Source organism: Manihot esculenta, chromosome 9 (genome assembly GCF_001659605.2).
Source record: "Manihot esculenta cultivar AM560-2 chromosome 9, M.esculenta_v8, whole genome shotgun sequence".
NCBI lineage: Eukaryota > Viridiplantae > Streptophyta > Magnoliopsida > Malpighiales > Euphorbiaceae > Manihot > Manihot esculenta.
Genome location: NC_035169.2, coordinates 27,841,148 through 27,855,151, shown reverse-complemented (window position 1 = coordinate 27,855,151; position 14,004 = coordinate 27,841,148). Strand labels below are relative to the sequence as shown.

Here is a 14,004-nt window from a genome sequence, read left to right as displayed (position 1 = left end):
ACTCTTAAAAACCTTGAAAGATTTGGTGAAAAACATGAAGATCATGAAAGTCAACTTGGGAAGGGCTTGGACTCACCTCTGGCTGAAGATGGAAGCAAAATATCATCCTACCACCGACCTTTGGCCCTTTTATAGGTGGCTGGCCAGACCACCTTCTGCAGCCGAACGTGAATCCGAAACCATGCAAGGTTCGACGGCGAAACTCACTTTCGGCGGCCGAACTTGCCATTTTCTCCCTTGTTGCTTTTCTTTGAAAAACTCATTTTCCTTTATACTTAAAACATTAAAACATACTTTAAAACGCTTAAAAACATATGTATTACCCTTCTAGAGGGTCCCGACACCCGAGATTCCACCGGACTACAGGAATTCTGATGCCGGACTCTAACCGGGTATTACAGTTTTGGTACGTAATTACAATTTATGGTAAATTTAAATTAGTAACATTTTATAATATCATGTAAACTAAAAAAAAAGTACCATAGGATGTTTCTTGCAATTTTTTGGATCTTTGTCACAAGATACTCCCTTCCATGCAACTTGTCCTTGACCATCTAAAGTTCCTTTTCCAGATAGTGTGAATTGATCAATATGGTTAAAATTAAACCAACCATCCCCCTACAAGCTCTGGTGGGGCTTGCACGGTTCCCTGAACTTCTACCTCTATTGCCCCTTTGCAAGGACCTGTAACATTCACTATACCTACCAAGAATTTCCCTGCTGGAATCAATATTTTGCTAGATCCTGCTGCTGCGCAAGCCTCTTTCCAAGCATCCGCTATAGCCTAAAAGATAAAGGGAAGAGAAAGGTAAGAATTTTAAGTTTAGCTAATATCCTAATATTCATGGGTGAATTATATGTTTATACCTGACTTGCATCTGCTTTTCCATCAGGTGCTGCACCAAATTTTGTTATATCAAAAACAGCTGGCTGTGCTTGAACAAGAGAGAAATTTATGAACAATAGAGATACAATTGAGAAAATTATTTTAGTATCCATTATTTTTTTTTGCTTCCTCCCTTCTTTTATTTTTAATAAAGATTTTAGAATGATGGATTGATTTATCTTTCTACATGCTGCTTTATAAGGCTAAAATTTACCAAATTTAACTAAATACTAATAATATTTTATATATTTGGTATTAAACAATTTTTTTAGAACCTCTGTATTCGGAAACGTTGAATGTTCTAAGCTAAAATTAGATTCCCAAAATGTACCATAGGTTATATCATCCAAATGTCATGTTGTAGTTATGATGACATGTAGATAATTTCTCATGTAATTCTTAAAGCTAAAGATTATTTGTTGGAGAAAGACTTAAACAGGTTGATTTTTTTCACTTTTGATGTTTTAGTAAGATAATAAAGGACTGAAGAATAAAAAGAGAAAAATTATATCTAGACTCTGAATTCTGAAATTAAGGGAGTCATGGGCATAATGAAAGACACAAGGAAATAAGGAACAAAGTCTTGCTTAAACTCTAAGTCTCAGATGCACTACGTTATGGGCATAACATATCTAACGAAAGAAATCAGAGTCTAATTCCATATTTGACACACAATTTGATGATCCTTATCCGCAAAAACATATCAAACTCAATTGTTTTAGGAAAAATAAAGCACAAAATGTAAGTGAAATCATGGATATACCTAAATACACTTTTCCATCTAATTTTGGTTACTTGTATTTAGGCTAAACTAGAATTTTTAGTACTATACAAAGATGCTATTTTGATATACAACATCATCTTTTACTCTTGATTAATTTTGGGAGCCTGAAAACATTTTTCTTATTGCATTTCAACCATAAACATATGTAGCTAAATTCTCTTTTGAGTTGAAGGATAATTGAAGTTTTAGTTCATTTAGTTGTGAGATCTAATTGGTTTTATTATTTTCTTAATGTTTCTTGGTATTTATATTGTTTTTGTACCTATTATTTATTATTGTTCTATTGATTGTAGCATTAAGGTGTCATTGCTCAATCAATAGGATAATATATTATTATTCAAGTTCATTAAATTCATAATTATTTTAGTTTAATATAAATTAGTGGTGAATTAGTTTAAGTAAAGCCTTCCTAAGGAACAAAATAATCAGACTAAAATGAATCGAGCTTTTGTGTTATTAGTTAGAATCAGGTTCTTCTAATTCCTCATGTAGTAATTGGATTAAATTATAATAGCATCTCCTACTACTTTTCAAAAGCTAAAGCTAGTTAACGAACATCTCTTAGCTAGTTTAAAAATTAAGATTGAGTGACTAAAGTTTCTTCGACATCTATAACTATTTTATCTATAAATAATTAGAAATTATTTTTGCATCTATGATCAACCAATAAGACTAAAACTGAGATTAAACTTTTAGTGAATTAATCTCATATTGATTTTCTCGCTTAAATCTAATTACTTTACTTCTTTTAGTTGGTTTAGGTTAATTCTCATTGAAATAATCTTTAATTCCTTGCATTTTAAAACTCCCATTTTATTTTTGTTTTTATTTTGTCTTGCAAGTGAATTAACTTCCTTCCAATCTCTATAGGACAAACCCTGCTCACCACTATCGCAATTTAGTTTGATTTAGAAAAGTATAAATTTATTTTTAGTGGCCTCGACACCTACTAAATCTTAGCGCCATTGCTAAGATATAGTTTTAATTATTTTAGTAATTCTTTTGAATGGCACATTCTAATCCTTTGGGTAGACTCAACTTCAAACAAGGAATCGAGAAAACCGTGAGGAGGTTGAGAAAAGAGATCAAATCGAGATACAAAAATGTTTCATCCTCCAAGTCTAACAAAGAGGTATTGGTTGCTGTCGAGGGAACAAATCATGGGCACAGAAGAAACAATATCTGACCCAAACAATTCTTTTAATGAATTTGAAATTGAGAAAAATATGGCTAATAATCAAGCAATCAATGATGTCAACAATGTTGTTGATTCCCAACCACTTTGTATCAACTATTAAGAACTAAGTGCAACACTTAAGCTAAAGTCATGATTGATTTATCTACTCCTTATCTTTTGAGGACGTGAAACAGAAGATCCTCATGGGTGCTTGAGTTCCGTATTGCATGCTCCAATATGAGACATAATGAGTTTTCGAAGAACATATTAAGCTGAGGGCCTTTCATTTCTCATTAGTTGATGATGCAAAAGATAGTTACATTACCCACCTTAGGCTCAGTCACCACAGGAGGAGAGAGGGCGAAATTATTTTTGGACCAACTTTTCTTGCATTTAGAGTATCTGCAATCAAATATTAAATTTAAAGAAGCAAGAAAAGGAATACATAAACAAGAACATGAAAAATATTGAGCCTGTGGCTATCATCTGCATTTTAATTTGACTCTAAGTATAATGTCCTTTTTAATTCTTTTGAGCCTGTAGCTGATTTGACTTTATTTTTTCTATTTAAATGAAATTTATCTTTTAGAATTTATTATTTATTATGTTCTTTTTTAATTTTAAATTAATTGTTACATGAATAAGTTATATTTTATTTACTATATATGTTGTATAATTAATTAATACTTTTTCTATTTCAACAAAAAATAACTTAATATATACCCATATTATTTATTTTATATAGGAAAATTAGTATGAGAAGTCAAATTTTGTAAGTCTTTCTGATTTTATCTAAATATTTAATTTTAAAACTAAAGGCCAAATACCAAAAATTTATTTATTGATTTTATCTAAATTTAAAAATTAAAGCTGGGAAAGTGTTTATATTTGCATGGTATAACACGTGTCATTCTTTATTATGTTTTCGTGGTCTGACATGCCATATAGAATAACTATTTTTTCTCTAAATAGGGTTGTTGATATGAAAATCCAAATATTCTATGCCATTTTATAATTTAATCTAAAATCTTATTTTGTGGCACGGCATACCAAATTTTCAAACGTTTTAGCAATTTTTAATCAAAGGGTATTGTTATAATTTTTCATATTAAAAATCTCGATTGTCAAATTTTTGTTTTCTAATACATTTTTTTAAACAAATTTTGTTATATCAAAAACAGCAGGCTGTGCTTGAACAAGAGAGAAATTTAAGAACAATAGGGATACAATTGAGAAAATTATTTTAGTATCCATTATTTTTTTTGCTTCCTCCCTTCTTTTATTTTTAATAAAGATTTTAGAATGATGAATTGATTTATCTTTCTACATGCTGCTTTATAAGGCTAAAATTTACCAAATTTAACTAAATACTAATAATATTTTATATATTTGGTATTAAGCAATTTTTTTAGAACCTCTGTATTTGAAAACGTTGAATGTTCTAAGCTAAAATTAGATTCCCAAAATGTACCATAGGTTATATCATCCAAATCTCATGTTGTGGTTATGATGACATGTAGATAATTTCTCATGTAATTCTTAAAGCTAAAGATTATTTATTGGAGAAAGACTTAAACAGGTTGATTTTTTTCACTTTTGATGTTTTAGTAAGATAATAAAGGACTGAAGAATAAAAAGAGAAAAATTATGTCTAGACTCTGAATTCTGAAATTAAGGGAGTCATGGGCGTAATGAAAGACACAAGGAAATAAGGAACAAAGTCTTGCTTAAACTCTAAGTCTCATATGCACTACTTATGGGCATAACATATCTAACGAAAGAAATCAGAGTCTAATTCCACATTTGACGCACAATTTGATGATCCTTATCCGCAAAAACATATCAAACTCAATTGTTTTAGGAAAAATAAAGCACAAAATGTAAGTGAAATCATGGATATACCTAAATACACTTTTCCATCTAATTTTGGTTACTTGTATTTAGGCTAAACTAGGATTTTTGGTACTATACAAAGATGCTATTTTGATATACAACATCATCTTTTACTCTTGATTAATTTTGAGAGCCTGAAAACATTTTTCTTATTGCATTTCAACCATAAACATATGTAGCTAAATTCTCTTTTGAGTTGAAGGATAATTGAAGTTTTAGTTCATTTAGTTGTGAGATCTAATTGGTTTTATTATTTTCTTAATGTTTCTTGGTATTTATATTGTTTTTGTACCTATTATTTATTATTGTTCTATTGATTGTAGCATTAAGGTGTCATTGCTCAATCAATAGGATAATATATTATTATTCAAGTTGGTTAAATTCATAATTATTTTAGTTTAATATGAAATTAGTGGTGAATTAGTTTAAATAAAGCCTTCCTAAGGAACAAAATAATCAGACTAAAATGAATAGAGCTTTTGTGTTATTAGTTAGAATCAAGTTCTTCTAATTCCTCATGTAGTAATTGGATTAAATTATAATAGCGTCTCCTACTACTTTTCAAAAGCTAAAGCTAGTTAACGAATATCTCTTAGCTAGTTTAAAAATTAAGATTGAGTGACTAAAGTTTCTTCGACATCTATAACTATTTTATCTATAAATAATTAGAAATTATTTTTGCATCTATGATCAACCAATAAGACTAAAACTGAGATTAAACTTTTAGTGAATTAATCTCATATTGATTTTCTCGCTTAAATCTAATTACTTTACTTCTTTTAGTTGGTTTAGGTTAATTCTCATTAAAGTAATCTTTAATTCCTTGCTTTTTAAAACTCCCATTTTATTTTTATTTTTATTTTGTCTTGCAAGTGAATTAACTTCCTTCCAATCTCTATAGGACAAACCCTGCTCACCACTATCGCAATTTAGTTTGATTTAGAAAAGTAGAAATTTATTTTTGGTGGCCTCGACACCTACTAAATCTTAGCGCCATTGCTAAGATATAGTTTTAATTATTTTAGTAATTCTTTTGAATGGCACATTCTAATCCTTTGGGTAGACTCAACTTCAAACAAGGAATCGAGAAAACCGTGAGGAGGTTGAGAAAAGAGATCAAATCGAGATACAAAAATGTTTCATCCTCCAAGTCTAACAAAGAGGTATTGGTTGCTGTCGAGGGAACAAATCATGGGCACAGAAGAAACAATATCTGACCCAAACAATTCTTTTAATGAATTTGAAATTGAGAAAAATATGGCTAATAATCAAGCAATCAATGATGTCAACAATGTTGTTGATTCCCAACCACTTTGTATCAACTATTAAGAACTAAGTGCAACACTTAAGCTAAAGTCATGATTGATTTATCTACTCCTTATCTTTTGAGGACGTGAAACAGAAGATCCTCATGGGTGCTTGAGTTCCGTATTGCATGCTCCAATATGAGACATAATGAGTTTTCGAAGAACATATTAAGCTGAGGGCCTTTCATTTCTCATTAGTTGATGATGCAAAAGATAGTTACATTACCCACCTTTAGGCTCAGTCACCACATGAGGAGAGAGGGCGAAATTATTTTTGGACCAACTTTTCTTGCATTTAGAGTATCTGCAATCAAATATTAAATTTAAAGAAGCAAGAAAAGGAATACATAAACAAGAACATGAAAAATATTGAGCCTGTGGCTATCATCTGCATTTTAATTTGACTCTAAGTATAATGTCCTTTTTAATTCTTTTGAGCCTGTAGCTGATTTGACTTTATTTTTTCTATTTAAATGAAATTTATCTTTTAGAATTTATTATTTATTATGTTCTTTTTTAATTTTAAATTAATTGTTACATGAATAAGTTATATTTTATTTACTATATATGTTGTATAATTAATTAATACTTTTTCTATTTCAACAAAAAATAACTTAATATATACCCATATTATTTATTTTATATAGGAAAATTAGTATGAGAAGTCAAATTTTGTAAGTCTTTCTGATTTATCCAAATATTTAATTCTTAAAACTAAAGGCCAAATACCAAACATTTATTTATTGATTTTATATAAATTTAAAAATTAAAGCTGGGAAAGTGTTTATATTTGCATGGTATAACACGTGTCATTCTTTATTATGTTTTCGTGGTCTGACATGCCATATAGAATAACTATTTTTTCTCTAAATAGGGTTGTTGATATGAAAATCCAAACATTCTATGCCATTTTATAATTTTCTAAAATCTTATTTTGTAGCACGGCATACCAAATTTTCAAACGTTTTAGCAATTTTTAATCAAAGGGTATTGTTATAATTTTTCATATTAAAAATCTCGATTGTCAAATTTTTGTTTTCTAATACATTTTTTTAAACAAATTATAGGAAAAAAAAGTAAAAATAGAATATATATTAGTGTTTTTCTATTGGACATTATGGAACATTAAAATCTTGTCTCTTGGCAGAGGGTGAGCTTACATCCTTTGTTTCCTATTTGATGAGTATACTATGGCGTAGGGAATTCAGGCTTCAACACAAAAGGAGATATAAGTGTTTTGAATGAGATTTAAGAAATTATAAAATATAATTTGTATTATAATAAAATTTTCAAAACATTTGATAATTTGGCATGTTGTATTGAGAATTAAAGTTTTGGGAACAACTAGAAATTATATTTAACCATTAAACCAAATATACCCTTATTCTCCTGTAAAACTGCTACATATAGTATTAGTCCTTCAATTCTATTCTTAATACAATTTAACTCGATTAATCCCATTAATATAGTATTATTTAATTTTGTAGAAAAAATATATATTTTTAGTCTATTTTTCCACTTCAATACAGAGAATATTTTTTTCTATATATCATAAAAGACATATGAACAAACATTGTCTCTTTATATCTCAATATACACTTATATCTCTATACTAATTGAGATTAACTTATTGAATACCTTCACTAAAATTGCAATCTATTCAACACTTAAACTTATAAAAATGATAATAATTAAACACAAATTAGTCATATTATTGATGGTTTATAAAAAAAAAAAGTAAAAATTGATCATACATTTTGTTGGTTGTGCACTAATTCTTGCTAACAGTGTTATAAATTTTTATAAGTTGATAAAGTTAGAAGAATATATTGTTATCATTTTAATGAAAATTTATAGTCCAATTAGCTAATTTTCAAGTACAGTTAATAATAAGTGAAACTATTTCTGACTTCTTTTTATAAATAATCCATTATATGGTTAATTTATATTTAATTTTTGCAGTTTTTGTAAGATTAAGGATTCAATAGATTACAATTATATTTCAAGTATTTAAAGTATTTAACGGGCAAATATGAAACGGATATAAGCTCAATTAAGTCTTTATACTTTTACTCGAGAACCAAATAAGTCAAATTTAAATTTTAGGTCAATTGAGCCTCTGTACTATTATTCAAGGATCACATAAGCCATCATTTAATATAATATTATTTTTTAATAACAAAATATTTTTTTAATAATAATATTTTTTATATGATAAAACTTCATTTTTTTAATTTTAAAACTTATTTATTATGTCTTAATATTTTTTAAATTTTATGGTAACTAAAAAAACTAAGTTTAATATTTTTTAAATTATAAAAAAATATTTTATTATTAAAACATAATATTATATTATATTGTTAGGACTTATTTGGCCCGCAACAAAAATACAAGAACTTAATTGGTCCTAAATTTTGAATTGCGCTTATTTGGTCTTGAGGAAAAGTATATAGACTTAATTGAACTTATTTCTAATATGAAATAATATAGTAGTGTAAGTGTAATTTTCTATAAAATAACGTATTCAACATATGTCAACTATAAGATAAAAAACAATTTACAGCCACTAATTATTTTTCCTCTCTCTCTCAAAATTCACTCAACTCAACCATCCACAATTTAGCCTAAGTGCATGCTACCCTATTTCCGTTGATTATTCTCCTTTTGTAATTGACTATTAGTTAAAAATAAGTTAAAATTAAACCCTTTAAATAATTTCTTCCTCATAAAAATTCTACTTAAAACTTTTAAAACAAAATTTAAACAGTAATAAACTTTCTATTTTATTTTGAACTGCTAATTTTATTTAAATTAGCATCAACACCATATATGATAATGGGTTATATTATTAGCTTCAAACAACGGATAAAATTAATCATAATTTTGCTATGTAAAATAGAATGCCGCATAATAAAATATATTAGCAAATTTTTTTTAAAAAAAATAGCAATATTTGATTTCTTTTTTTATCAGTTAAAAAATTGTAACAACAAGGTATGATTAAAAAAATAATAAATAATTTTTTTTCTCAATAATTGTCGGATATTAATAGTAGGAGAGCACTTAATGTTCCTCTATATATAATTAACTACAAAAAAATATGTAACAGTAGATGTGACTTTCTATTTGCATCCCTCTGGAATCTTCCCTACAATTGTTGGCTTAACATCAATGCATTCAGATTTTGCTGGGCCTTCAGGACCACTATATGTCAAGTCAATGTTCGCAAGTTCCACTTTTTCACATGGGACTCCACTGCTGCATATAAGTTGAACGGTAAGAGCAGTTGCAGAAGTTCCCTTTATATTTTTGAAGCTAACATCACTAATCTTCACTTTAGATGGTTCCTGGAAAAAAAAAAAGAGAAGAAATAATTATTTATACAAACAATAATTATCATATAATAATATATTGTTTTGGAACAGTTATCACCTTTTTATTGCATTTGTTCCATGGACAATACATTTGATCTACAATAATAGGATTGGAGACATTTTCCATAGTAATATCTTGGAAATGAATATTAGTTGCAGTATTAGGAAACATTGCAGGCCAAGTTTTAATTCTAACACCATTAGTTGTACCGGTGAGGGTGCAATCGGAAACAGTAATTCCGGAAACAGGATCTTCGTTCTCATACTTCCCCAAGCTCCCTATGCTGATGCCATGACCAGGTCCACATGCCACTTTTGTGATTTTTAGATTTTCGGTTCCATCACCAATAGAGATACAATCATCACCCGTGCCTATTTTGGCATTAGATATAGTCACTCCCTTTGATCGCCCAATATGAATTCCATCCGTATTAAGGCTACCTTCAGGTGTACTGACTTTGAAGCCTTCAAATGTGAAGTCGTCACATCCCAATACATTGACGTGAAAGTACTTGCTATTAAGAGACGTTATGTCACGAACTAAGCCTTTGGTAATGAAGTTAAACCTTATATTCTGATGAAAAATGTAAAGCAATAAAAGCATTTTAGAAAAGTTTTGGTACGTAATTACAATTTATGGTAAATTTAAATTAGTAAGATTTTGTAATATCATGTAAACTAAAAAAAAAGTACCATAGGATGTTTCTTGCAATTTTTTGGATCTTTGTCACAAGATACTCCCTTCCATGCAACTTGTCCTTGACCATCTAAAGTTCCTTTTCCGGATAGTGTGAATTGATCAATATGGTTAAAATTAAACCAACCATCCCCCCCTGCAAGCTCTGGTGGGGCTAGCACGGTTCCCTGAACTTCTACCTCTATTGCCCCTTTGCAAGGACCTGTAACATTCACTATACCTGCCAAGAATTTCCCTGCTGGAATCAATATTTTGCTAGATCCTGCTGCTGCGCAAGCCTCTTTCCAAGCATCCGCTATAGCCTAAAAGATAAAGGAAAGAGAAAGGTAAGAATTTTAAGTTTAGCTAATATCCTAATATTCATGGGTGAATTATATGTTTATACCTTACTTGCATCTGCTTTTCCATCAGGTGCTGCACCAAATTTTGTTATATCAAAAACAGCTGGCTGTGCTTGAACAAGAGAGAAATTTATGAACAATAGAGATACAATTGAGAAAATTATTTTAGTATCCATTATTTTTTTTGCTTCCTCCCTTCTTTTATTTTTAATAAAGATTTTAGAATGATGAATTGATTTATCTTTCTACATGCTGCTTTATAAGGCTAAAATTTACCAAATTTAACTAAATACTAATAATATTTTATATATTTGGTATTAAGCAATTTTTTTAGAACCTCTGTATTTGGAAACGTTGAATGTTCTAAGCTAAAATTAGATTCCCAAAATGTACCATAGGTTATATCATCCAAATCTCATGTTGTGGTTATGATGACATGTAGATAATTTCTCATGTAATTCTTAAAGCTAAAGATTATTTATTGGAGAAAGACTTAAACAGGTTGATTTTTTTCACTTTTGATGTTTTAGTAAGATAATAAAGGACTGAAGAATAAAAAGAGAAAAATTATGTCTAGACTCTGAATTCTGAAATTAAGGGAGTCATGGGCGTAATGAAAGACACAAGGAAATAAGGAACAAAGTCTTGCTTAAACTCTAAGTCTCAGATGCACTACGTTATGGGCATAACATATCTAACGAAAGAAATCAGAGTCTAATTCCATATTTGACACACAATTTGATGATCCTTATCCGCAAAAACATATCAAACTCAATTGTTTTAGGAAAAATAAAGCACAAAATGTAAGTGAAATCATGGATATACCTAAATACACTTTTCCATCTAATTTTGGTTACTTGTATTTAGGCTAAACTAGGATTTTTAGTACTATACAAAGATGCTATTTTGATATACAACATCATCTTTTACTCTTGATTAATTTTGAGAGCCTGAAAACATTTTTCTTATTGCATTTCAACCATAAACATATGTAGCTAAATTCTCTTTTGAGTTGAAGGATAATTGAAGTTTTAGTTCATTTAGTTGTGAGATCTAATTGGTTTTATTATTTTCTTAATGTTTCTTGGTATTTATATTGTTTTTGTACCTATTATTTATTATTGTTCTATTGATTGTAGCATTAAGGTGTCATTGCTCAATCAATAGGATAATATATTATTATTCAAGTTGATTAAATTCATAATTATTTTAGTTTAATATGAAATTAGTGGTGAATTAGTTTAAGTAAAGCCTTCCTAAGGAACAAAATAATCAGACTAAAATGAATCGAGCTTTTGTGTTATTAGTTAGAATCAAGTTCTTCTAATTCCTCATGTAGTAATTGGATTAAATTATAATAGCGTCTCCTACTACTTTTCAAAAGCTAAAGCTAGTTAACGAATATCTCTTAGCTAGTTTAAAAATTAAGATTGAGTGACTAAAGTTTCTTCGACATCTATAACTATTTTATCTATAAATAATTAGAAATTATTTTTGCATCTATGATCAACCAATAAGACTAAAACTGAGATTAAACTTTCAGTGAATTAATCTCATATTGATTTTCTCGCTTAAATCTAATTACTTTACTTCTTTTAGTTGGTTTAGGTTAATTCTCATTAAAGTAATATTTAATTCCTTGCTTTTTAAAACTCCCATTTTATTTTTATTTTTATTTTGTCTTGCAAGTGAATTAACTTCCTTCCAATCTCTATAGGACAAACCCTGCTCACCACTATCGCAATTTAGTTTGATTTAGAAAAGTAGAAATTTATTTTTGGTGGCCTCGACACCTACTAAATCTTAGCGCCATTGCTAAGATATAGTTTTAATTATTTTAGTAATTCTTTTGAATGGCACATTCTAATCCTTTGGGTAGACTCAACTTCAAACAAGGAATCGAGAAAACCGTGAGGAGGTTGAGAAAAGAGATCAAATCGAGATACAAAAATGTTTCATCCTCCAAGTCTAACAAAGAGGTATTGGTTGCTGTCGAGGGAACAAATCATGGGCACAGAAGAAACAATATCTGACCCAAACAATTCTTTTAATGAATTTGAAATTGAGAAAAATATGGCTGATAAGCAAGCAATCAATGATGTCAACAATGTTGTTGATTCCCAACCACTTTGTATCAACTATTAAGAACTAAGTGCAACACTTAAGCTAAAGTCATGATTGATTTATCTACTCCTTATCTTTTGAGGACGTGAAACAGAAGATCCTCATGGGTGCTTGAGTTCCGTATTGCATGCTCCAATATGAGACATAATGAGTTTTCGAAGAACATATTAAGCTGAGGGCCTTTCATTTCTCATTAGTTGATGATGCAAAAGATAGTTACATTACCCACCTTTAGGCTCAGTCACCACATGAGGAGAGAGGGCGAAATTATTTTTGGACCAACTTTTCTTGCATTTAGAGTATCCACAATTAAATATTAAATTTAAAGAAGCAAGAAAAGGAATACATAAACAAGAACATGAAAAATATTGAGCCTGTTGCTATCATATGCGTTTTAATTCGACTCTAAGTATAATGTCCTTTTTAATTCTTTTGAGCCTGTAGCTGATTTGACTTTATTTTTTCTATTTAAATGAAATTTATCTTTTAGAATTTATTATTTATTATGTTCTTTTTTAATTTTAAATTAATTGTTACATGAATAAGTTATATTTTATTTACTATATATGTTGTATAATTAATTAATACTTTTTCTATTTCAACAAAAAATAACTTAATATATACCCATATTATTTATTTTATATAGGAAAATTAGTATGAGAAGTCAAATTTTGTAAGTCTTTCTGATTTTATCCAAATATTTAATTCTTAAAACTAAAGGCCAAATACCAAACATTTATTTATTGATTTTATCTAAATTTAAAAATTAAAGCTGGGAAAGTGTTTGTATTTGCATGGTATAACACGTGTCATTCTTTATTATGTTTTCGTAGTCTGACATGCCATATAGAATAACTATTTTTTCTCTAAATAGGGTTGTTGATATGAAAATCCAAACATTCTATGCCATTTTATAATTTAATCTAAAATCTTATTTTGTGGCACGGCATACCAAATTTTCAAACGTTTTAGCAATTTTTAATCAAAGGGTATTGTTATAATTTTTCATATTAAAAATCTCGATTGTCAAATTTTTGTTTTCTAATACATTTTGTTAAACAAATTATAGGAAAAAAAAGTAAAAATAGAATATATATTAGTGTTTTTCTATTGGACATTATGGAACATTAAAATCTTGTCTCTTGGCAGAGGGTGAGCTTACATCCTTTGTTTCCTATTTGATGAGTATACTATGGCGTAGGGAATTCAGGCTTCAACATAAAAGGAGATATAAGTGTTTTGAATGAGATTTAAGAAATTATAAAATATAATTTGTATTATAATAAAATTTTCAAAACATTTGATAATTTGGCATGTTGTATTGAGAATTAAAGTTTTGGGAACAACTAGAAATTATATTTAACCATTAAACCAAATATACCCTTATTCTCCTGTAAAACTGCTACATATAGTATTAGTCC

At 28.5% G+C, this 14,004-nt stretch overlaps 1 protein-coding gene and 1 pseudogene across 1 annotated transcript; both read right to left on the bottom strand.

Moving 5' to 3' along the window:
* The window catches only part of LOC122724641, a 52,034-nt pseudogene extending 51,035 nt beyond the window's left edge, over positions 1-999 (bottom strand).
* An 8,168-nt stretch (positions 1,000-9,167) lies between these two features.
* LOC122724640 (exopolygalacturonase-like) lies at positions 9,168-10,635 on the bottom strand. The gene is made up of 4 exons (XM_043960174.1): positions 10,504-10,635; positions 10,115-10,420; positions 9,480-9,995; positions 9,168-9,394 (listed from the first exon to the last, which is right to left on the bottom strand). The coding sequence occupies exons 1-4, from the start codon at positions 10,633-10,635 to the stop codon at positions 9,170-9,172; spliced, it is 1,179 nt and encodes a 392-aa protein (XP_043816109.1). The 3' UTR covers positions 9,168-9,169.
* Between the last annotated feature and the right edge of the window lie 3,369 nt (positions 10,636-14,004).